We start from the raw sequence: 25469 nt of genomic DNA on the forward strand, positions 1-25469 counted from the left end.
AAAGTACTGCGGAGCGCATGAGAAAAGAAATGTAATAATCGTCCTAGCGCCCGTGGCTTCAGCTGGATTTCGCGCATATGTAAATCTTTTGAAACTCAAAACCAGGAGGCATATCAAAAGGGTAAAAGGCCATTTTCTTTGAAACTGCGTGTGCATCTCGATCGGTACGTACGTCAGAGTTCATATTTTCAATAACACTTCCGCAATGAGGCACAACGAAACAATAGCCGCGTGTACAGCAAAGATTATATTCGTCATGTAAATGACATTTAATAACAGAAAGGAATTCAAATGAATTATATCCGCCATAAAGCCAGAAAGGCATTCGTACCAAAACGAATTCAAGAGAAGATACTGAAAATCGTCGTTTATGAAGGCTAGAGTTCAGTGTTCGTTCCATCACCCGTATCGCGGGAAACAAACAACAGTTTTTGCCGCAGGGAATACAAATTACTGATCCATCTCTGACACTAAAGTCCTTGTCACAGTTTGTGGCCTCTTCGACATGATGCGAGCTATTTGGATCGTGATCATTCTGCTGGCCTCTGTGCTACAGGGTAAGTTATATTCAATGCCTCAAGATACCTCTGCAAGCCTGCACTGGTACTGTGGGTCGAAGAGTTTCACGCAGTACACATGCAAGACTAGCAAATGTGCGGAAATTAAACCATGGAATCAGTATTTCTGCCTCGAAATGACTTAACCGTCACTTTCTTTGACGACAAAAATTGTGAGTGTCAGAGATAGAGGAAGGACGAATTATTTTATTCAGCGAGTCAAATTAAGCGCCTGATCGTTTACTGATTGAAACCGTAAGAATTGATCCGCGTGGTAAATATAGGGAACGTCACAAATTCACACCACGCCCCAGTTTTAACTGAGTAGTGGATCTTGAAAAGCAAATTTCTTTAGAAACTAAGCGGTCTTTTCCTTACTAGCAAATATAAAACTGCAAAGTATCGGAGGAGTAACATGAAATGACTGTTTTGCGTTGCAGATGCTTAAATCCGAGATTATAGATTATACTGTTATACGTTCAAACTAGAAAATCCGCCAATAAGTGAATCGTTTTTAGACGCCGGCGAGAAATCCGAAATACATCCGAAATCTTGGCCTCCAATTATGCCCTTGTATAGGTTCACAAAAAAGTGCAGATGGATAAAAATAGTACCACCACAATAGCTTACAACTTCAGAGTGACGCAAATTACGATTGAGAGTAGAGCGAATCAGTTGTACTTTCTACAATGCCTTTAACAGAAGATGTTAAATCATTAAAGGATTGATATATATCTTGAGAAACGAGCAGCATTCCTTTAATAACTAATTATTTGAAAAACCATGAAGAAAGGGGTAGAACTCAGTGAGAAAAGAATCGGAATTTTCTAAAAAGGTAAATAGTTTTCAATTGACTGAGTTCGTACAGACTCTTTTTCTTGGATCGATCTGGAACCTTCTGTTCGCTGTTATCACTTTTTCGACAGAACAATGAGAGAGAGCGTTGCCAGTAGAAATACAACATACATTTTAATATTTTCCACAGATTTATTTTTTACCAGAGGCTATATATGAAGTTATCCATTGCATGTGAGTGCAGATATGACTAGTAAAGGTACTGCAGGTTTAGCTACCGAGATACAGCTGTTAAGGTGTCTTTACATTTCCACTTAAGCATTGATGGATGACATGTAGTTCGATCGTTGGCAAGGAGATAGGAAACAACAAAAAATAAACATGAAGAAATCATGTCAAAAACTTACTACCTCTCTTGAGAAGGCACTGAGTTTACGGATTAAGAGTTTATTATGAACTGTATACAACAACAAGTTCCAACTACTAGGTCAAGAGTATGCCATCTTTAGGGCGCTACGTTTTTTCACACTCTCGTGTGTACGAAAGCGATTGATGAAGCTTATGCCACGTGGCTTCGTTTTCCCAACTGGATACTTTCACTAAAGCACACCAACAAAGGTTTTCACTTCCTTTGTTCTAATGGGGTAATCATTAATAATCATTAGTAATCATAATGGGAACAATAAGCCCTTTTTTTAGTTAGGCAGCAGGGTGACTGATCAAGAGCCAACAACAAATGCTAACTTAAACCAGCTTTAAAAAAAAATTATCTTTCTATCTGTCAAGGATTCCTTTAATCTACACACGGATCAGCCTATGATGAGGCAATTGATTGCATTCCAACCAACGTTTCGTGTTTCAAAGCCCAAGTTGTGTAAGATAACGTAGAGTTTCGTATTACTTAAACATCCTTTAACACGTTCAGACGGAGGGTCATATGAGAGATAACTTGTAAAGAGGCGTGAGAGAAATCGGAAGATTGAGACGGAAACTATTGTCAAAAATGAATAATTGTTCTTTTGGGAAAACTTCAGGCTGCCAATTTCAAAACAGGTGGTAACAGCACTTTCAAGACGAAGAATTTCATATTCTAGTGGCTAGATAAGACATCAATCATTTCATTTCGAATTAATTCAGTTAGAAAAAAAAAAAAAAGAAATTGGTCCCACAAAACAACACCTCAAGATCAGTACAAAACAATGCGGCTCGTTTTTCTTAGAAATCACGTGATTTTGTGGGCACTTTTGTGATTTGTTTTCCAAACTTTGGTACTCTGGCCTATTCAAAATAATTTTCTATTTGTGGAATTTTATAAAGTGTAAAATAATTACTTTGAAACTTTGCTATTATATTTTTTATGTAGCTTTTTCCCTCTCGAATGAAACTTCCGGCTTCACATTAGTTTCGCATTGTTAATTTAAAGATATCAACATACCTCTCATGAGTTTTCAAGAAGCGTTGCGCAGAAAACGCCTCATTTGAAATAAGAGGATTAATACTGAAAAGGGAGGAAAATTTTTTTTTTTTTCTTAGACGACAAGAGATAGTTTACTTGACCGATCTCAAGCTCCATAGTTGCAATAATTCAAACTTCTCATCTTCCCCTCCCAACATTTTGCCCTAGGTGAGAAGTAATTGTTAATGTTAGCTTAGGGGTGGGGTAGGTGGGCAGTTTCCCAGAAACCTAAATTGATGCTAAAAAACATTCCTATACTTGTTTTAAAATTAGATCAATCTGGAACTTTCTGTGGTTTTTGTTTTTAGCTGGAACAATGAAGCAAGACGCCAAGTGGAAATTAAACGAATACTTACGTTGTTTATGTTACCAAAGGTTATAATGAAACTGTCAGTTGCATAAAAGGGTAGACATCAGTAACGGTAGGAAAAGTTTTTTGTGCGGAGTAAAGTAGAAAAAGTGGTACTTTTCTATTTTGAAGTTTATAAGGTGCATTGATGGGCGAGCACCACGTGCTTTTCTTTCTCAAAACGTACCAAACACATAACCTGACATATTTTAACCCTTTACACAGATTAAGAAGTGGAAATGTGACGGCCGGCGGTGCGCGCAGATCTAAAAACGTCAGCTTGACCAATGTCATTGCTTTCCGTGCGCTTTCGCATTCTCATTTGCCGTCGCGTTGTCATTCTAAATCTACTTATTACCTGCATTTCGACGGCTTGTTATGGATAATATATATATAAGACAAACGAGCAACTGCTAGCTCGACGATTGCATTATTATGACAGTAACAGGATGTCCAGTGTCCTTACGCTATTCCATTCCTTTTTAATCAGCTTTTCTAGCGAGCGTATTCAAGCTGTTTTGTTCAGTTTTTAACATCTAGAAAGCAGTCAAAAATTCACCGAAATTCATGAACGTCATGTAATGAAAATACAGAGCTCGCCGAAGACAGTTGCATTATAGTTCATTCATCAAAGAAAAATCATAGTAGAGCCAGGGAGGACGCCAAGGGGCAAGCCGAAGTGCATTTCCCTAAGCGTTCTTAAAAGGTTATTGCTATTTTTAAGACAAGTTTCTAGTAAACAAACCAGAATGGAATCGGTGCCTTTCGTGAGCTTATCTCTCTTCCCTGTACCACTACACCAGTACACAGATCTCCAAAACTCCGAAAACATTAAATACAATTATACTAAACGCTCCTGTTAACTGCCTTTCATTATTGATGTACCTATAACAAGTGAACATAGCCTTGCCTAAACTTTTAAAGTAAAGTCAACTTGGGCTTAAGTTTGGTTCTTTCTAAGACTATTCAAAATTTAACTCTTTGCCTTACGTTAAAATTGCAATCGTTTACGAAAGAAAAGGCCAGGCAGAAGTGTCCGTATGTGATACCTGTCCAAGCTGTATGTATTAACAGGAATCCCGGAATAAACATCAGGAACACATGTTTCCGTTTTGCCGTACCGTTACCCTTGTTTACCGACTCCACTTCGATTCTTGACGTTTTTTCATATTTTTTTTCATGGCTGTTGCTGTTTATATGGCTTTTGGGAGATCAATTTTCGACTTTCACGTTCCACATAATGCAGTTTGTTTTCCCCACAAAATTTTGCATAAGAATTCTTTTTAAACTCTCTTGGGAGTAGCAATCGTCTCTTCAGAGAGTGAACACAAACCTTTTGTAGGGAAAACAAATTGAATTATATGGGGAACATAAAAGTCGCAAATTTCGATTCCAAAGGCAGGCGTCGCTATATCTTCTAATTCCGTATTCCACACACAATCCTGTCTCTTAGCATTGTCTCAAGAGTATTCCATGTTCATAGTGTTCGGCCAACTCATTTCTTTAACGCCGCAACACCAAAGCCGTCGGAAATTGTACAAGTTTTACCAGTTCTTGGTACGGTTTTTCTTCCGGATGCTTGGACTAGAAGGTCACACATCAACTTGTACGTCTTGCTCTCACAAACACTGATTGTCGATACCACTAGCATCAAAATAATGTCCGAAGCGCCCGTCAAATGCGTCTACTCTACGAAATAGTTTTCTTACATGTATGTGATCGGTAATACGGTAATACAGTATAACCGATTATGACCGGTTAGACAGTGATAGCGTAAAGATACGGCAAAATCCCATCCATTTGCAAGCTACAGAACGAACAGAATAGCTCGTGAAGTCGTAGGGCCGTCTGTTCGATAATTGTTTCTGCGTGATCCAAGTAAATAGAACAAATTTTCGTATAATTTTCTTACTTTTTGATAGCTTGGCCTAACACCTTCAATTTCTCAAATCCAGAATGATCTCATAAAAATTCTCACTGAACCTATGCGCAGTCCCAATCAACAATAAAAACAATTTCTCTTTGTCATAGGCCTTACGTCTATACATTAGTAGATCACAGAAAATAAGGAATCACCTATTTATTTTATTCTAAATCTACGTCTCCTCATATCTTTCAGACACCACATCGACAACCTATGCTAGCTTCTCAACCAGTTCCTCAGCAAGTGTCTCAACCTTCACTTCCATCAGTGTGTCAACCTCCACCTCCGCTACTGTTTCGTCACGTGTGTCCCCAAGTCGGTCGACCTCCGCCTCTCCCAGCGTCTTAAACGGTGCTTCGACCTCAACCTCTGCTAGCATGTCAACTAGCGTTTCTGCAAGTGTCTCGGCCTCAGCATCAACCAATGTGTCGCCGAATGGTTCTACCTCCATCTATACTAGCGTATCAACCAGTGAGTCGGTATCCCTATCCACGCGTTTGTCGCCGAGTCTAACCACCTCTACCTTTGCTACCTTGTCAAACAAGGAATCAGCCCCTATATCGACAAGTTTATCACCAAGTTTGTCAACCTCTAACTCTGCTACCGTGTCAAATAATCTATCGGCCTCAACATCAACAAGTTTATCACCAAGTTTGTCAACCTCTGGCTCTGCTACCTTGTCAAACAGTGCATCGGCCCCTATACCAACAAGTTTGTCACCAAATTTGTCAACCTCTGGCTCTGCCAGCGTGTCAAGCAGTGTATCGACCTCTACATCGACAAGTTTATCACCAAGTTTGTCAACCTCTAACTCTGCTAGTGTGTCAAACAGTGTATCGGCCTCTAAATCGACAAGTTTATCACCAAGTTTGTCAACCTCTAACTCTGCTACCGTGTCAAATAATCTATCGGCCTCAACATCAACAAGTTTATCACCAAGTTTGTCAACCTCTGGCTCTGCTACCTTGTCAAACAGTGCATCGGCCACTATATCAACAAGTTTGTCACCAAGTTTGTCAACCTCTGGCTCTGCCAGCGTGTCAAACAGTGTATCGACCTATACATCGACAAGTTTATCACCAAGTTTGTCAACCTCTGGCTCTGCCAGCGTGTCAAACAGTGTATCGACCTCTGCATCGACAAGTTTATCACCAAGTTTGTCAACCTCTGGCTTTGCTAGTGTGTCAAACAGTGTATCAGCCTCTATATCGACAAGTTTATCACCAAGTTTGTCAACCTCTAACTCTGCTAGTGTGTCAAACAGTGTATCGGCCTCTATATCGACAAGTTTATCACCAAGTTTGTCAACCTCTAACTCTGCTAGTGTGTCAGACAGTGTATCGACGTCTATATCGACAAGTTTATCACCAAGTTTGTCAACCTCTAACTCTGCTAGTGTGTCAGACAGTGTATCGACGTCTATATCGACAAGTTTATCACCAAGTTTGTCAACCTCTGGCTCTGCTAGCGTGTCCAACAGTGTATCAGCCTCTATATCGACAAGGTTATCACCAAGTTTGTCAACCTCTAACTCTGCTAGTGTGTCAAACAGTGTATCGGCCTCTATATCGACAAGTTTATCACCAAGTTTGTCAACCTCTAACTCTGCTAGCGTGTCAAACAGTGTATCGGCCTCTATATCGACAAGTTTATCACCAAGTTTGTCAACCTCTAACTCTGCTAGCGTGTCAAACAGTGTATCGGCCTCTATATCGACAAGTTTATCACCAAGTTTGTCAACCTCTAACTCTGCTGACGTTTCAAACAGCGTATCGGCCTCTATATCGACAAGTTTATCACCAAGTTTGTCAACCTCTAACTCTGCTAGTGTGTCAAACAGTGTATCAGCCTCTATATCGACAAGGTTATCACCAAGTTTGTCAACCTCTAACTCTGCTAGCGTGTCAAACAGTGTATCGGCCTCTATATCGACAAGTTTATCACCACGTTTGTCAACCTCTAACTCCGCTAGCGTGTCAAACAGTGTATCGGCCTCTATATCGACAAGTTTATCACCACGTTTGTCAACCTCTAACTCAGCTAGCGAGTCAAACAGTGTATCGGCCTCTATATCGACAAGTTTATCACCAAGTTTGTCAACCTCTAACTCTGCTAGTGTGTCAAACAGTGTATCGACGTCTATATCGACAAGTTTATCACCAAGTTTGTCAACCTCTGGCTCTGCTAGCGTGTCCAACAGTGTATCGGCCTCTATATCGACAAGTTTATCTCCAAGTTTGTCAACCTCTAACTCTGCTAGCGTGTCAAACAGTGTATCGGCCTCTATATCAGCAAGTTTATCACCAAGTTTGTCAACCTCTAACTCAGCTAGCGTGTCAAACAGTGTATCGGCCTCTATATCGACAAGTTTATCACCAAGTTTGTCAACCTCTAACTCTGCTAGCGTGTCAAACAGTGTATCGGCCTCTATGTCGACAAGTTTATCACCAAGTTTGTCAACCTCTAACTCTGCTGGCGTTTCAAACAGCGTATCGGCCTCTATATCGACAAGTTTATCACCAAGTTTGTCAACCTCTGGCTCTGCTAGCGTGTCCAACAGTGTATCAGCCTCTATGTCGACAAGGTTATCACCAAGTTTGTTAACCTCTAACTCTGCTAGCGTGTCAAACAGTGTATCGGCCTCTATGTCGACAAGTTTATCACCAAGTTTGTCAACCTCTAACTCTGCTGGCGTTTCCAACAGCGTATCGGCCTCTATATCGACAAGTTTATCACCAAGTTTGTCAACCTCTAACTCTGCTAGCGTGTCAAACAGTGTATCGGCCTCTATATCGATAAGTTTGTCGCTGAGTCTGTCGACTTCTACCTCTGCCAGCGTGTCAGACAGTGTATCGGCCTCTATATCGACAAGTTTATCACCAAACTTGTCAACCTCTAACTCTGCTAGCGTGTCAAACAGTGTATCGGCCTCTATATCGACACGTTTATCACCAAGTTTGTCAACCTCTAACTCTGCTAGCTTGTCACCCAGTGTATCAGCCTCCATGTCGACAGGTTTGTCGGCCTCTTTCTCATCTAGCGGTTCAACCAGTTTATATACAAGTGTGTCGGCCTCAACATCAACCAGTTTTTTCCAAAGTGTTTTGACCTCAACCTCTGCGTCAATCAGCGTCGCGGCAAGTGTCTCAACCTCAGCAAGTTTATCACCTCAGACCTTCACCTCTGCTACTGTTTCGACAAGTGTGTTGCCAACTATGTCGACATCTACTTCTCCTAGCTTCTCAAACAGTGCTTCGACTTCTACCTCTGCTAGCGTGTCAACTAGCGTTTCTGTAAGTGTCTCGGCCTCACCATCAACCAGTGCGTCGCTGAGTGTTTCTACTTCCATCTATACTAGCGTGTCAACCAGTGAGTCGGTATCCCTATCCACAAGTTTGTCACCGAGTCTACCGACCTCTACCTCTGCTAGCGTGTCAAACAGTATATCGGCAAGTCTATCAGACCCCATGTCGACAAGTTTGTTGCCGAGTTTGCCAGGCTCTACCTCATCTAGTGGTTCGACCAGTGTATCAACAAGCATCTCTGCCTCCACTTCGACCAGCGTGTCAATTCCCATCTCTGGTAGTGTGTCAAGTAGTGTCTCGACAAGTGTTTCTGCTTCACCATCGACCAGTGTGTCGGTCTCCACCTCTATAAGTGCGTCAACTAGTGTCTCTACTTCTCCAAGCCAAACTGCCAGCACATCAGTTTTTACGAGCCTGTCTACAAGTCAATCAGGATCATTCAGTAAAAGTGAAAGTGCTTCCTTATCGATAAGCCCATCCAAAAGCGTCTCTTTGTCCATTAGCATGTCTTCCTCAGTAGGTGAGTAGTTAATGTTTGTTTCATGAGTAATATGCAATAGATATAAAGACAGAATTTCAGTTCCTCGTGCCCTGAATAATAGTCTCAAGAACGGCAGATCGAACACGTTTCCTTTAATCCTGACCCACTTTAGGTTATTCTCGATTCTGAACTTACCGCAGTAAAGCAGTATTACGCACAAATTTTTTTGGTTGATATTTTCAAGTGGCAACAGCCCCATTTTTCAATGGCCTACGGCTGTTAAACTAATACTACTATGAGTGTATGTGTACTTTGACAGTGACGTGGAACCTATGAAGAAAAAATTAAATAAGAGGTGTTGGTTTCCGAATGGTCACGTGACTTTCCAGTTTTTATCTCTTATTGATCATACTTTGTTGTTGGCATATTACCGCTTTCAGTGCTAATTATTGCAATACGGCCTTTATTATAATTGGGTATAAATGTTATTACAGATAGGACTTTTATTACGCTTGGGTTCAAAATAATTTTTATGTGCTCTGTCAATTTTTGGTATCAGCAAGATTCTAACTCATTGTTTAAAGGAAGCATTGGTCACGTGACCTCTTTGTGCGAGTGGCTTATTCGAATAACACCAGGCGGAACAAGTTCTCCTTAGCAGAACCTCTATTTAATGAGCTATCCGAACTACAATAAAATGGCGCGACTAACTTGTTAGAACTTCTGTTCTAAGATAATTATATCTGACTGGATTAGCTAAAACATGACCATAGAAATTTCTCTCATATACCGTACCTTTACCGAGTATGGAGCATGGAGCATGTTTTTTATCATTACTATTGTCATTTTTTATTTGTTTATTTTTTACTGAGTATTTACTGAATACGCTGCAGCAGATAGACTGTCATTAGTTTCTCACTTGCTATTAATCTAACGGTACCCTTCCGGCCACTATGAGCTGGTATGAGCGACCGAAAGGTCATATTTACTGTGCTTTTCAAATGTTGTTAATGATTTCATTGCAAAATTCTGTCGCTTTCGCCAAGAACTGCTCTAATAGTAAGTTTAAAAAATGCCAAATCTCAGTATCCATATTAGTTTGCAAGATTTACGTGCATTTATCACCATTTTCCAAGTGTATTTACGCACACTGATAACATTGACTGCTGCGGGACAAGTTGCTCTCCATACCTTACAAATCATTTTTCAATTTCCTGAGCTCTTTCATAACTGGAACGGGCACTCTCTCTATGAATATTTAAAAAATTCAAATCACACACCTCTGCATTTCAAATTAAAACTTCAGGCTACTTTCAGCATTTTCAGCTTAAACATTAGATTTTCCCTCTTGCCGATAAGACCGATATGAATTAGATGAAATTCCAAAAGAATCTCAGCTACTGCCTTGACTCTTTCATGTATTATTACAGACGCTATGTGAAGACATGGACAACTTATCTTCTAATGGTTTTCAAATCTCTCTTTCTCCTTAGACACTGACGACTGTTATCCAAACCCGTGTCTTAACAATGGAACATGCATCGACGGACTGAATGACTACAATTGTTCATGCGTTCCTGGCTTTGTAGGGAAGAACTGCTCCAACAGTAAGTCTGATCAAACTAAATCTTACAATGTACATCTGTCGGGTTTTGCAAAAATGTACCTGCAGGGTTAAAAAGACTAAGTTAAAAATCATCGTTTTAAAGGCGGGCCCTTCATCTGCACTTTTTAAAAACGCTGGGGTACATCCAGGATCTCGAATAAATCGACTGCGTCTTCAGAAATGTTTACGTGTGTTTTATGTGGAGAAGGCGAGAGTTTTCCTGAGTCATTTGACGATATTTTTGCCCGTGTAGAATTTGGTTTATTACGATTGTTTTTCGGAGGTAGTCACCATTTCCGCGAAAGCTAAGTGATTTCTTGTGTGATTTGCCGAAGGCGTTGACAGACAAAACTCCGGTATGTGGTTGAGATCGTGTTAGTAGAATACTTGGGCTAAGCATAGAAATGCTTCGAGACTGTTTAGTTTAGATGATTTTGACTTAGGAAACCAATTCAGGGCTCAAAGAGGGTGGATCACTAGGTCTGTCTCGTCGGGCATCTTGCTATGAGCGACTGAAAGGTCATATTTTGTGTGCTTTACATATGTTGTTAATGATTTCATTGCAAAATTCTGTCGCTTTCACCAAGAGCAATTTTCCGTGTGTTTCCAGCAATAAAGGATCAAATCATTAGAAGGCAGTTGAAATTTCGGGCCGACCTGCACCTATTCCAAAAACGTTTCGTGATTGGCTGGGAAAACAATAGGGATGGTGACATAACAATGCCCCTATCCCTGAAAACAATAGGTAGTGCAGGTTATAGGGACCAATGAAATGAGAGGTTTGGATGGGTGCAGGTCAAGCGGAAAGTTTTGTATGTACCTTTTTGCAAATCCAGACATTTTAGCGCAACTGGAGACATGATCGTATTCTAAGTGTAGTAGGCGCATTCACATTACTTTCTCCAAAAAAGCTCTTTCCCCAGTACCAAATATTTTTTTTCCCCAGTACGAATATTCACTCCTCTATCCCTCTCTTCCATAAAAGAATAGGAAACACTATTCATCCATGGGGGAAATGCGACTCAATTCATCTGATTGGTTCATTACCTATCTGGAAAAGCTTCTCAGTTACAACAACAGTATGTGTCTTACGCTTCACCAATAAAGAATATAAATCGCTTCGCGCAAAAAGATAATAGACCTTTTTACCGATACGGCGGCCATATTGAATCAATTCGATTTAAGGAGTATTAAAGGATGCCCAGGGGGCATGAGCACATTTCGTTTGTATTTTCGAGCGCTTATCGGGGCATTTTTTCCTTAAGTTTTCTTAGAATAAGATTGTAATGGGAAAACAGATGCTTGTGCCGTGTTTGGATGTAATAATGATCTACTTTTTCTAGTTTAGTATCAGAAATATGGTCTCTCACTGTATATTTTCTCGGGAAAAAGGCGATCATTATTACATCCAAACACGGCACAAGCATCTGTTTTCCCATTACAATCTTATTCTAAGAAAACTTTAAGAAAAAATGTCCCGAAAAGCGCTCGAAAATACAAACGCAATCTGCTCATGCCCCCCTGGGTATCCTATAATACTCTTTAAATGGAATTGATTCAATATGCCCGCCGTATCGGTAAAAAGGGCTATTCTTGTCAATTGGTGCAGTTTATAATAGTTGATGGTCGCCAAGTCTATCAGTTTATTTTAACTATTCCCTTAGACACTGATGATTGTTATCCAAACCCGTGTCTGAACAACGGAACATGTACAGACGGAGTGAATGACTACAACTGCACATGCGTGCCTGGCTTTGTAGGGAAGAATTGTTCAAATAGTAAGTCTTTTAAAATCAATTCTCTTAGTATATATTGAGTTTTCGGACTTGTGAACAGAGAATGGTAATCATATTTCAAGTAAACCGGCGCACTACCTCGCTCGTTCCTTTTGGAAAAGTAATTTTGCATAAATTACAGGTATGAAGTTTCCTTACCTCTTGTTTTAACTTAAAAGCACCTTCCCTCTATACATATGCCTTGGACATTACTAATTTGGCCAAGATTGGTTTCAAAAGAATTTCGCTTCTGAAGTGCAAATGTGGAAAAAACTGATTCCCGTGAATTCATGCGTAATCTCAATCTCGTATAATTATATTTTCCGTGAAGAGATATGGATATTTTATTGTCGTCAATCCTTACCATGTCCTTCTCTTCTCAGACACTGACGACTGTTATCCAAACCCGTGTCTAAACAATGGGACTTGCATAGACGGAGTCAATGACTACAATTGCACATGCGTGCCTGGTTTTGTAGGGAAGAACTGTTCTAATAGTAAGTTTAAAAATATCACTGAATCTCAGTATCCATATCAGTTTTTAAGACTTACGTTCACTTACCAGCTTGATGGTTTTCAAATCTCTTTTTCTCCTTAGACACTGACGACTGTTATCCAAACCCGTGTCTAAACAATGGGACTTGCATAGACGGAGCCAATAACTACAATTGCACATGCGTGCCTGGTTTTGTAGGGAAGAACTGCTCTAATAGTAAGTTTAAAAATATCACTGAATCTCAGTATCCATATCAGTTTTTAAGACTTACGTTCACTTGTCACCTTAATGGTTTTCAAATCTCTGTTTCTCCTTAGACACTGACGACTGTTATCCAAACCCGTGTCTAAACAATGGGACTTGCATAGACGGAGTCAATGACTACAATTGCACATGCGTGCCTGGTTTTGTAGGGAAGAACTGCTCTAATAGTAAGTTTAATAATATCACTGAATCTCAGTATCCATATCAGTTTGTAAGATTTACGTTCATCACTTTAATGGTTTTCAAATCTTTGTTTCTCCTTAGGCACTGACGACTGTTATCCAAACCCGTGTCTAAACAATGGGACTTGCATAGACGGAGTCAATGACTACAATTGCATATGCGTGCCTGGTTTTGTAGGGAAGAACTGCTCTAATAGTAAGTTTAAAAATATCACTGAATCTCAGTATCATTATCAGTTTTTAAGATTTACGTTCACTTATCACCTTAATGGTTTTCAAATCTTTGTTTCTCCTTGTAGACACCGACGACTGTTATCCAAACCCGTGTCTTAACGGTGGAACTTGCATTGACGGAGTGAATGACTACAATTGCTTATGCGCCCCTCTCTTTGTAGGGAAGAGCTGCTCTAGCTGTAAGTCTGATCAAACTAAATCTTTCAATATACATTTGTCGGAATTTGCAAAAAGATACCTGCAGGATTTTTTTGCAAACATCCTGATTTTAATTTTCCCAACATTCTGACTTAATTTTCTAGATTTCTTCTTAGCTACCTGGAGAAAAGTTTTCCGGAAGGCATTATTAAGCGTTATATTATGAAGTAACAAGTCTCACGATTGGCAAAGTCGTCCTTGTCCAATATCTTACCGTATTTCGCTTCATTTGGTTATACGGGTGAAACACTGATCTCGGGCTCGAGACGGAAAGGTATCGATATTGAGAGCTTTGTTCCGGGTGGTGACGAGTCTCTGGCCTCTGCAGAAAGTAGGTTCTAGGAGCCAAGTCTATTCGGAGAGCGAAAAGTTGAGCTGATTTCTCACCAGGCCAGAGACTTAGTTACAAACGTTTATAGGCAGGCCCTTCATCTGTCCTTTTTAAAAAACCTGGGGTACATTCGGGATCTCGTAAAAATCGACTGTGTTAGTGTTTACGTGTGTTTTATGTTGAGAACATGAACGCGAGAGCTTTTCTGAGTCATTTGACGAAAATATTACGACGGAATATTATGAGTGTTTTTCAAGGGTGTTATCATTGCTCCGAAAGCTAAGTGATTTATTGTGTGATTTGCCGAAGGCGTTGACATACAAAACTCAGGTATGTGGTTGAGCTCGTGTTACCATAATACTTTGTACCAAGCATTTAATACAACACATCGTGATCGATTTGCGAGTCTTTAGTTTAGGTGATTTTGTCTTAGAAAGCCTATTCTGTGCTCAAAGATTGTAATTGCCGCGAAGGTCATTTATTGTGATTTACCGATGGCTTTGACAGACAAAACTCAGGTAAAAAATGTGGTTGAGCTCGTGTTACCAGAAGACTTTGTGCCAAGCATAAAAACGCTTCGTGATTGTTTAGTTTTGCCAGGAGCCCATCAAATGGAGCCTCATCTCCATTAATTTCTTGAGTCAACCCTTTTCCGAGTAGATTTATAAATAGAACGGCTAGTTTCCCGCGAAAAGTGTTATATTTCCGTGAGTCTCGTGTGTCACCGTGAAAAAATAAAATTGGATGAAGTCGAACTCAGAAGCCCGTCCTTCGACCGTTTTCCTTTTTTCCTTTTCGTCCAATATTACAGCCGCTGGGATCTGGGTATCATGAAACAAAAGTTCATGAATTACCCGACTGAGACTGAGCATGAAGCGATGGGACAAAGGCAGCGAACTGAGGATCACGGAAAGGTTATCTTTGCGAGTGTTTATATTGCTGTCATACATCCCACATTTAAGCATGCACCTTGAAAAGAGTCGACGATTAAGCGTTATGTCGACGATTTGGAACTTTTCGATGATCAGCGCCGAAAAAGTGCCAGGATCATTTGATTTTTGTCCTCACCGTGGAGTGGATTTCGCCAGTTAAGAACCGCGTGCAAAAGCGATGACCTAAGTAGCAACTAACGAGGAATGCTTCAGTTCCGAAATTTGAGAAATTGCAGTCTTCCTTTACAACTGACTTGTATCACCATGAGAGTTGCCTGATAAAACTGGCACTTGAAAAGTTGAACAGAAGACAACAGTTGCTCGACCGTAAAGCTAACTCAAAAGTAATTTGCTAACGGAGGAATTTGTGACAGCGCTACAGTCCAAAGACCCACTTATCTCAAGAAAAACAAAATGGATTGTATCTGCGCCAAAAGAATTATGACTGACTAACGGGACAATTCTCAGCAGTTAATGTAGAAAGTTAGGCTCAATTCCTTCCTTCGAATTCGCATCTGTAGATCACTTTTTTGCGAGAAGACAATGGCTGGACCCGGCGTTACAAAACATAGCAGGGAATTATCACACTAGCTGACGGACAAAACCACAAGGTCTACAAGTATTTATTCAGATAAAGGCATTTCGGAAAAAAAAAACCTTGAAAAACTAGAAATTTGATTAATACTGAGTCATTTAGCCGAAATAAGAACCTTAACGCTCAAAGAAATTGGCTAAAGAAAACGAATCCTGTCAGAACTACAGACTGCACCGGGGTAGTAGTTAATCATTATGCATGTAACAGACCAGCTTCATGGCCTCTTAATGTGAGACAAGCGACCAAAATTAAGATTAAAATAGTCAGAGTTTAGAATTCTCCACAGTATAATCTACCCGCTAGAAAGAAAAAATAAATAAAATCTCTGAGTGATGAAAACGCTTAAGTCACGTTTCACTAGCTTATGATTGTGTTTGGCCTGTCAACAACGAATTTCCTGCTGTTTGATGAGGTACAATAGCAGTGTCATTTCGTCGTTGTGATTGGCTCTTCCCACCGTCGGCGCGCGAAGTCTCCCCTGGAAACCGTTCTAATCATAAATCTACTCGGGAAAGGGTTGACTCCAAGGGCTTGTATGGGAGATGGAGGCTCCATTTGATGGGCTCCTGGTTTTGCTAATTTTGTCTTAGAAAGACTATTCTGTACTCAAAGATCGTTGATTCTTAATCTGTCTTCGGCAGACACTTAGCCCTGGGCCTCATGGTTTGACTGACTAAAAGGTTATAATTTCTGGACGTTTCACTCAGCTAGTAACTTTTCGACTTAGATATCAAATTGTTAAAATATGCACTTGAAATTTCTTTAGCCACGTTTCAGCAAACCTAGACAGATATATACATTATATATAGATAGATATAGATATATCGTGTTTTGATCTACATAACTTGATGTTTCAGTGTATAAGTACAATTTTTATTTTCAGTGCAGAGCAACATGTATCCCTATGGTTCGGACAACGGTGATAGCGAGTTTCGTCTTGGCGACTCCTACTATTACTACTATGGCCACTGCTTGGAACTCAAAGTAGATCGCTTTGGATTTCCATTCTTCAATGAGAGGCATTACAAATTACATGTAAGTGTGGTTCATTAATGTGTAATAATAATAATAATAATAACAATAATAACTTTATTTAAGTCTCAAGCTTCTAGCTTAGCACAAGTGATGACCAATCGGGGAGACAAATAATAAACTAAGACGGGGAAGTTAAAGTCCCAATTTCCCAGAAAGCAGCCAGACGTTGACTGTTTTTCAGAGTGCGACTGATCTTCTTTTCAAATAGAGGATACCTTCGTCTTTATTGGAAGTAGAGAAGGGCCATAGAAATACTAATGATGAGTTTCAGGCCAGCGGATCATATTATAAGGGAGCTTCAAGGAAGGCAAATTCATTTTTTTTTTGCGAAGTTTTCACTGCCGTCGTCGTCGTGTTGCTTAAGGTCCCTACTGACTCAGACTGACTTGAGCTAAAATCGTAAAACAACACACCGACAAAAACGGAAAAGCCAGGGAAAGGGCATAGGTGGCCGGGGAAGACTGGATGCATTGAAGTTGTGACTTTGAAAAACGTTAGCTCACTTCTAGTGCAAGTTAGCTTGTTTCCAGCGTTCAGATAATGGAAATAACGCGTAAGAAACAGGGACTTGTTAAGCCCCCGAAATAGAGATCAGGGGTGTAGAATTCAAAAGCCTATTTTACTAGCTCGGTAGGAGGAATTTTAAAATATCTCTGTTGTTTATCTTTAAAATAATGCCTGCACCGATTTATCCGGTAAATATTTTGAACCAGAATAGCTTTCCTGGCTCTTAGAGTATTAGGGAGCTAAACGAAACACATCGACGACAGCAACGACAACGTCAAAAAACAAATGGTTTTTAAGCAAAGCAACAACTCTGCACTTGCATCACGCTTTTAGGGTATTTCGTTGACGTTCACTGCACGACTACGACGTTTTATCGAGGAGGTAAATAGTCGACAATAAATTTTTCTTTCTCAGTCTTTTTAAACGTTGATAAAGTCCTCAGTTAAGAATTCAACTCCAGGAGGAATCGCCCTCATTTGACAAATTGAAAGTGTCTAAGTACATGTAGACGAGATAAAGTTTGAAAGGACGTTTTAACTACCGTCGTCGTTGCCTAAGCTTCCTATTAGTTCAAGTAGATGTCGACTTTATGCCGTTGGCCTTGGCTCCTTTTTCGTCCTTGTTAATCAGAAGGGAACGTAAAAATAAGCGAATCCAAACTGCGGCTCAAAAAGAGGAGAGGTTGTAGACCCTGGTGATTTCGCTCACTGAGTTTGTTGCACTAGGAGCATTTGATTTGTAAAGTGCATGTCAGTTAAGAAGTTTTAAACGCGAGAGAAAGAAAGAAATGTTTGCGAAGAAATTTTCAAAGAGAGTTCAAACATGAAATTAGAGTTGCGGAAAGGGAATTTGCGATGGAGTAGATTAAAAATAACAAAAACAGTGCGAACTCTTTTTGGAAAACAATTCACTTATGCAAACCGAACAAGTCACAAACACAACGAATTTACGGCCAAAAATGAAAAAGCGGTGGCAAATGTCGGCGGAAATACTGTAAAGGAGATCACTGAATTAGTGTCCAAATTTGATGATGAGCTCAAAAATACCGCATTCACTCCAAGAACTTACGCGACATCAGAGCAATTCACTTAATACGCTGTAGAAAACAAACAGGTAGAAGCAACTGTTAATTCAATGGCAACACACAAAGCACCTGGTATGGAAAAAATTCCGGTACGAGTAAATAAAGATTGTCTTCCTTTAATACTGCCCTCTATCACGTCTATCATTAACACGTCCTTCGCCACCATTACATTCCCAGAAACGGGGAAGCTGGTTGAGGTGACACCCATCATTAAAAGTGGCAATCACCTGGTACCCAATAACAATAGGCCAATTTCACTTTTGTCACCTTTGTCAGAAGTGTGCGCAAGAGTGGCTCATAACCAATTTACCACACCGTAATTTTTAGGGAGTTATTATAACTCCAAAAATGGAGTAAAAATTTTAGGTACAGGATAACCCCTTTTTTGGGGTTATTTTAACTCCTAATTTAACTCCGAATTTGGGGTCATTTTTACTCCTGAAAAAGAGTTCTTTTTACTCCCACTCTGGAGTTAAAATTACTCCGAAATGGGGTTATTTGTACTCCTTACATGGGTTTTTTTACTCTTTTTGGAGTTAATTTAACTCTGAAAGTGGAGTAAAAATTTTAGGTAGAGGATAACTCCGTTTTTGGGGTTATTTTAACTCCTCAATATCTGGGGTCACTTTTACTCCTGAAAAAGAGTTCTTTAAACTCCTTTTTGGAGTTAAAGTAACTCCACGAAAAATAACTCCACGGTAAGGAGTTAAATTAGCCCCACTAGAGGAGTTATTATAACTCCCTGAAAATTACAGTGCACTTATCAAGTCTCAAAGGAACATTTGACCCCGAAACAGAGCGGAAATAAACAAAACCACACAAATGAGACCACTTTGATTCAAACTACCGATCGGATACTACGCGCTATGGGCGACAAACACTTAACCGAAATAGTTCTTCTTGATATGAGTAAGGCTTTTGATAGCTTACACCATGAAACTCTACTGGCCAAACTTTAGGATGTTGGTGCATCTTCCACAACCAAGCAGTGGTTCCAGAGTTATCTGTCGTCCCGATGTCAAATCGTACCCATCAACACTACTCTGTCAGACCGCGTGCAAATAACTAACGGTGCACCTCAGGGAAGTATCCTCGCGCCGCTCTTGTTCAGTATTTACCTTAACAGCCTTACATAGGTCATGCAGCATTGCACCCCACAATGTTATGTTGACAGTACGAAACTCTTGTTATCCTTTGTACCCCAGTCAGAAATAGAATGAATCCAGGATTTGCTCAAAATCCGGAACTGGTGCTTTGACAACCAACTATTATTAAACCCAAACAAGACGAACTTAGTGAGTTCTTAAAGCAGACAAAATATTGCAAAAGTAAATGATTTTAGTAGTCTACTAGGGTCAAACTTAACCGTTTTGGTGCGTTCCCTTTGTGTTCCGTGTGCGTTCCCTTAATTAATAGGCATATGGGTCGAGTCAATGACGTCACCCATTGTTATAACCTAGGGAAAAAATGCGTTCCTTCATATTAATTAGGTGCCTAGTCACTGCCTTCCTCCATATTAATTTAAGTGGATAGGTTTATTAATGAGCGTCACTCTACTACAATAGAAACAATAGGCCGGCCCAAACTTGCACCATTGTTTTTACAAAACCTTCGACACTGATTGGTTAATGAAGAATCTATTCTATCTTTCAAATAAAAGCGGGCTCTCCGTTCAGCATTTTATTATTGTCACAAACTCCAGTAAATAATATTTTTAAGCGGATAGCTTCCAAACATACTAGTCAACGGTCCGAAAACAGTACTCGACTTAAAACTATTCACTGTGACCAAAGATAAATATTTTTATTCTACAAAACCATTGATTCTGTTTTGTCAATATAATTCAGCCTTCAAACGTTTCTAGACTGTGGTATCGAGCGTTAACCATTAACAGGTTGGCCTTTTTCCTTTTAGACCTGTATCATACGAAACAAAACGAACGCAAGCAAAGTGTATTTTATTATTCATCGCAAACTAATTTAATATACACTGAGCCAACATGAACGCTTGTCGCATAAATTATCCACGGGAATCAACTCAATTATATATAAACAATGGTGGGATTAATACGCGCGTGCTACAACCAGACTACACCTTTGTTTCGGTTAAAAAAATACATTTATTGAGAACAAAACCATCAAAGTGTTACAACAATAGATGAATAGACAGAGTTCCGGCTTAGCCTTCGGAAACAGTTTGTTTGACAAACAATCGATTGAGTAAGAATTTCCGCTTATCGATGGCAAGTTCTGTCGATTCCAGCCAGTCATATCCTTCTGTGTCTTTGAGATCTTGACGGGTTTCCATCACTTTTCGGAATGTCGGATCTTTCTTCATTGCATGCATCCACTGTAAAAACTCTAAGAACACTTTTCTCAATTCCTTTCTATATACTGGAAGCAAAGCATTTTCAGCTTTAATGCGGGCCACTTCAGGCGACTCTCCGTTTTGTTCATACTCGTTGATCAGAGCTTCGAGCTGGGCTTCGTGGCGATTACAAACTTCATTTTGAATGCGTGACCAAGGAGCTACATGCTCCTCCTCCTCCTCTCCGGAAGAGTCCATTTCTACGCTAGATTGAGAACTTTGAGATGATTGTTCGCTTTCTTGTGAGCTTTCAATATCGTCGTCATCATCTTCAAAATTTCCATATCCTTTTTAAACGAAATGATTATAATTGCTGAACATTGTGTTCCGAACTGCACGAGGTTTAAGAACTGACTGAATCAGAAACAGCGGCTTACTTCTTTTATAGCTATCGATGGAGGCACGGCTGCAAAGCACAACGGAACTCTATGAACTTTCATTGTACCCCTCCTGTACCCCTACTGTACCCTTCCTGTACCCTTCCTGTACCCCTACTGTACCCCTCCTGTACCCCTACTGTACCCCTCCTGTACCCCTACTGTACCCCTCCTGCACCCCTCCTGTACCCCTACTGTACCCTTCCTGTACCCCTCCTGTACCCCTACTGTACCCTTCCTGTACCCCTACTGTACCCCTCCTGTATCCCTCCTGTACCCCTCCTGTACCCCTACTGTACCCTTCCTGTACCCTTCCTGTACCCCTCCTGTACCCCTACTGTACCCTTCCTGTACCCTTCCTGTACCCCTCCTGTACCCCTACTGTACCCTTCCTGTACCCCTACTGTACCCTTCCTGTACCCCTCCTGTACCCCTGAATTCTCTTAAGTACTCCCCACCATTGTAAAATAACTATATATTAAATGATTCTGTTAACTGTGAGTCATTTTTCATAAGCAGTCATGCCTCGAACGTTTCCTCGAATTTGTCCGCTATGTGGCAAACCTGGTGTGTCCAACTTGAGTTCTCATCTTGAAATTGTCCATGACTTAACCGGGCTAAGACGAACACGACTCTTAAAAGAGGCTAAGGTTTCTTGGGAATCAAAAAGAGAATATATTTCTACAAGCGTCGACTTACCTCGTTGTTCATCTAGTTCCACGAGAAAAATATGTGAACCAAGAAAAAGAAGAAGACCAGTGAACGAAACGCCGAAAACTTCTTCTACTGCGAAGAAGGTAAAGCTTTCCCATGATGTTTCTTTGGCAACCGAGCCTTATCCAGATTTTATGTTTCGCCATAAGTTCTCACTCCTTGTGGTTGGACCAAGTCAATCAGGGAAAACAGTTTTCGTAGAACAGATTTTAACGAGAGATCGTATTGTCTACGAAACCAACAAGCCCCGTCGCATTTTATGGTATTACAGTCAGTGGCAAGATAGATACGAAGCTTTGAAATCAGCGATCGGAAAGGACATTAAATTTTTTCGTGGCCTTCCCACATTTCAGGAAGATCTGCGAGAAATTGACCCAAAATACAACAACGTTATCATCTTTGATGATCTAATGGCAGAAGCGATCGAAAGCCCCATCGTTTCTCGGTTGTTTACCCAAGGTCGCCATAGAAATGCCAGCGTCATACTGCTCCTTCAGAATATGTTCCCCAAGGGAAAATTTAACACTGATATCAGTCGGAATGCACAGTACATGGCTCTTTTCCGAAGTCCTAGCGATCGGAAACAAATCGGAATTGTTGCTGAGCGTATGTTTGATAAGAATCGCCAACGATTCATGACAGCTTATTATCAGGAAACAGAGAGGCCTTACGGTTACATCTTTGTAGATAATAAACCGGACACGGCGGCAAATAAGCAGGTGTTGGCTCTTGTTGTCTTTGGCTCTTGTCGAGTTTACCCAAGTATCAACAAAACCTTAAAACCAGAGGGAGAGGTGGAATCGATCCCCTCAAAGGATCTTATTGTGCCCCCGAAATATGCTGAAGCTAAATTATCTACGCGTAAACCGAAACCGTTTGATCTGGATTGGTGTGGGATGACCTGGCCCGCCTTGCAGAATTATTTACATGGAGCGCCCTATCTCAAGGCTATTCCAGAAGGGTTTGGCCTTTGCGAGATGTACACGAGCACTCGAAATGCTGTTAACCCTTATACCCCCACAGTCATGTTTGCATCTGAAAATTACTGGCCCGTCAAAATAAAACATTATTCCAACGGCAAAAGAAAGTGGATTTATATACACGAAGACGAACCAAGTGTCCAAGCATTTGTTCAAGAAACGAAAGCAATCGAAAGAGCTAGAGGGAGAGGCACTTTCTAGGCTTTGAACATTTGCTCACCATATTGTAATCCTTTTTCTAAAGATGTTGAGTTACTGCAATAAATGTATTTTTTAACCGAAACAAAGGTGTAGTCTGGTTGTAGCACGCGCGTATTAATCCCACCATTGTTTATATATAATTGAGTTGATTCCCGTGGATAATTTATGCGACAAGCGTTCATGTTGGCTCAGTGTATATTAAATTAGTTTGCGATGAATAATAAAATACACTTTGCTTGCGTTCGTTTTGTTTCGTATGATACAGGTCTAAAAGGAAAAAGGCCAACCTGTTAATGGTTAACGCTCGATACCACAGTCTAGAAACGTTTGAAGGTTGAATTATATTGACAAAACAGAATCAATGGTTTTGTAGAATAAAAATATTTATCTTTGGTCACAGTGAATAGTTTTAAGTCGAGTACTGTTTTCGGACCGTTGACTAGTATGTTTGGAAGCTATCCGCTTAAAAATATTATTTACTGGAGTTTGTGACAATAATAAAATGCTGAACGGAGAGCCCGCTTTTATTTGAAAGATAGAATAGATTCTTCATTAACCAATCAGTGTCGAAGGTTTTGTAAAAACAATGGTGCAAGTTTGGGCCGGCCTATTGTTCCTATTGTAGTAGAGTGACGCTCATTTATAAACCTATCCACTTAAATTAATATGGAGGAAGGCAGTGACTAGGCACCTAATTAATATGAAGGAACGCATTTTTTCCCTAGGTTATAACAATGGGTGACGTCATTGACTCGACCAATATGCCTATTAATTAAGGGAACGCACACGGAACGCAAAGGGAACGCACCAAAACGGTTAAGTTTGACCCTAGTAGACTACTGATTTTCATCTGTCACTTCTTGGGAAGGAGCTTGTACCTTGCAACAACTGCTATAGACCTCGGTTTTATTTTGGACTGAAATCTAACTTTTAATGACCAAGTAATAAAACCTGTTTCATCGTCTATGTCACGTCTCGCTCAGATTAATCGAAGTAAGCACTCTTTCGGCGAGCAGTCTCTTACTACTATGATAACTGCATTAGTCTTTAGTAAACTGTTTTACTGCTCCACTGTTTGGAGTAACACCTCTCAAACAAATTTAAGCAAGTTCTAGGCACTCTTTCGCCAGGCAATCTCTTACTACTATAATAAATACATTTTTTTTAGTAAACTGTTCTATTGCTTCACTGTTTGGAGTAACAGCTCTCGAACAGTTACAGGCAGTCCAAAATTTCGCCTGTCGTATTGTAAGCGGAAAAGGAGATTCGACCACATAACTCCATCTTTAAAGGAATTGCGCTGGTTACCTGTTAATGAGCTACTCTACTAGCGAGATGCCATAATGGCATTCAAGTGCATGACGGGACGTGCCCCAGGATACCTATCCACACAGTTCAGACGATGCGACGTTACAGTCTGCTAATCAAGAAATTCCTCTTTTTAGAACCACTTAGCGGCCAAAGATTCTTTTACTATAGAAGAGTCACCTTATGAAATTCTTTATCAAATTATCTTAAACTTTGGAAATCAGTGAGCCATTTTAAACGATACCTAAATTAAGCCTCTTACGTAATTTTGTCTCGATACTTTATTAAAATTGACTTCTACTATTTGCCATATTTTTTTAGACTCATATAATCCTTTTATGTATTTGTACTATATTTACTTGATCTTTTTTATAGTTTTTATTGATATTTTACTCTAATTAAATAGTTCTTATTGCTGAAATGTTATGAGTATATTATAGATTTTTTTTAATAACTGTCTCTGAAAATCCCCGAGAGGCAATATAGTATGTATGTATGTATGTATGTATGTATGTATGTATGTATGCATGCATGCATGCATGCATGCATGTATGCATGTGCATGCATGATACCGTGGCGATCAACTAAGGAGGTCGCTAGACGAAACTAGTTTTGTTAATCGCCATATAAATTTTATAGTGTGTTGAAAGTGGATACAAAGTGGGTCTTTTTCTACTGTTTATTGAAATAGTTTTACTTACTTATCTATTTATTTATTTATTTATTTATTTATTTATTTATTATCTCCATTGGAAAGAAAGTGACTTATAACGAGTGCGAAAAATCTGTTTTTCTTATTGACAAGAATTATCTTTTGAATTAAGGATTTATATTTTCGGCGATCCACATTTATTTTTGTTTTTGCACATTCCAGAGAACTGGTATAAAAATCGAAACTTATCTATAGAAAAATAAAAGGCAATTTTATCGACTGTATTTTGCAGATATGCCGCAATGGAAAATTACAACTGAATTATGAATGGAGCTTTTGGTGGCCGCAAAAGTTCGGTGTGTATAGATGGTTTCGCAATTATGCAATCATCGCTCCATTCTGGGCGCTCACGGACCAGTATTTGGCTTTCAAAGCTGGATATTCAAAAGTACATTATCACGTGTACAATCAAGTCACCGATCCTACAAGGAGAATTCTGGACAAAGCCTCCAAACATGTTCGACTGTATGACAACAGCGAAAAATTCTCCACCTTTGAAGCGGAATGGGTTCTGGTTGTAACCTGGGAAAACTTATGTCCATATGTCTACTACCCTTATTGGTACTACTCTTGGTTCGACTGGGGTATACCCAATCTTGATTGTCCCTGGGTAAGTAATTAAAAGCTTACTGCCGTAATGGAGTATGTTTCTAAAAATAAAGAATAGTTTTAATTTTCCAATATGAGATATTCGCGTAGACGAT

The 25469-nt window shown here is 39.8% G+C and overlaps 3 protein-coding genes across 3 annotated transcripts in view; all 3 read left to right on the forward strand.

Annotated features, from left to right (window-relative positions):
* Nucleotides 1–7057, forward strand: part of LOC140926431 (uncharacterized) — a gene marked incomplete at its 3' end in the record, with an annotated part of 67874 nt that extends 60817 nt beyond the window's left edge. Inside the window, exon 12 of the mRNA XM_073376172.1 lies at nt 5277–7057. Within this exon, the coding sequence (XP_073232273.1) occupies nt 5277–7057 (1781 nt within the window). The remainder of the gene's footprint in view (nt 1–5276) is intronic.
* Nucleotides 7058–8262: 1205 nt separating this feature from the next.
* LOC140929083 (mucin-like protein) overlaps nt 8263–25469 on the forward strand; it is a 37506-nt gene continuing 20299 nt past the window's right edge. Inside the window, exons 1-3 of the mRNA XM_073378933.1 lie at nt 8263–8776; nt 16369–16515; nt 24998–25375. Of these exons, the coding sequence (XP_073235034.1) occupies nt 8297–8776; nt 16369–16515; nt 24998–25375 (1005 nt within the window). The 5' untranslated portion in view covers nt 8263–8296. The remainder of the gene's footprint in view (nt 8777–16368; nt 16516–24997; nt 25376–25469) is intronic.
* LOC140929046 (uncharacterized) lies at nt 8891–13921 on the forward strand. The gene is made up of 4 exons (XM_073378872.1): nt 8891–8906; nt 10361–10474; nt 12632–12745; nt 13490–13921. The coding sequence occupies exons 1-4, from the start codon at nt 8891–8893 to the stop codon at nt 13711–13713; spliced, it is 468 nt and encodes a 155-aa protein (XP_073234973.1). The 3' UTR covers nt 13714–13921.

The sequence above is a fragment of the Porites lutea genome, chromosome 2 (assembly GCF_958299795.1).
Source record: "Porites lutea chromosome 2, jaPorLute2.1, whole genome shotgun sequence".
Lineage (NCBI taxonomy): Eukaryota > Metazoa > Cnidaria > Anthozoa > Scleractinia > Poritidae > Porites > Porites lutea.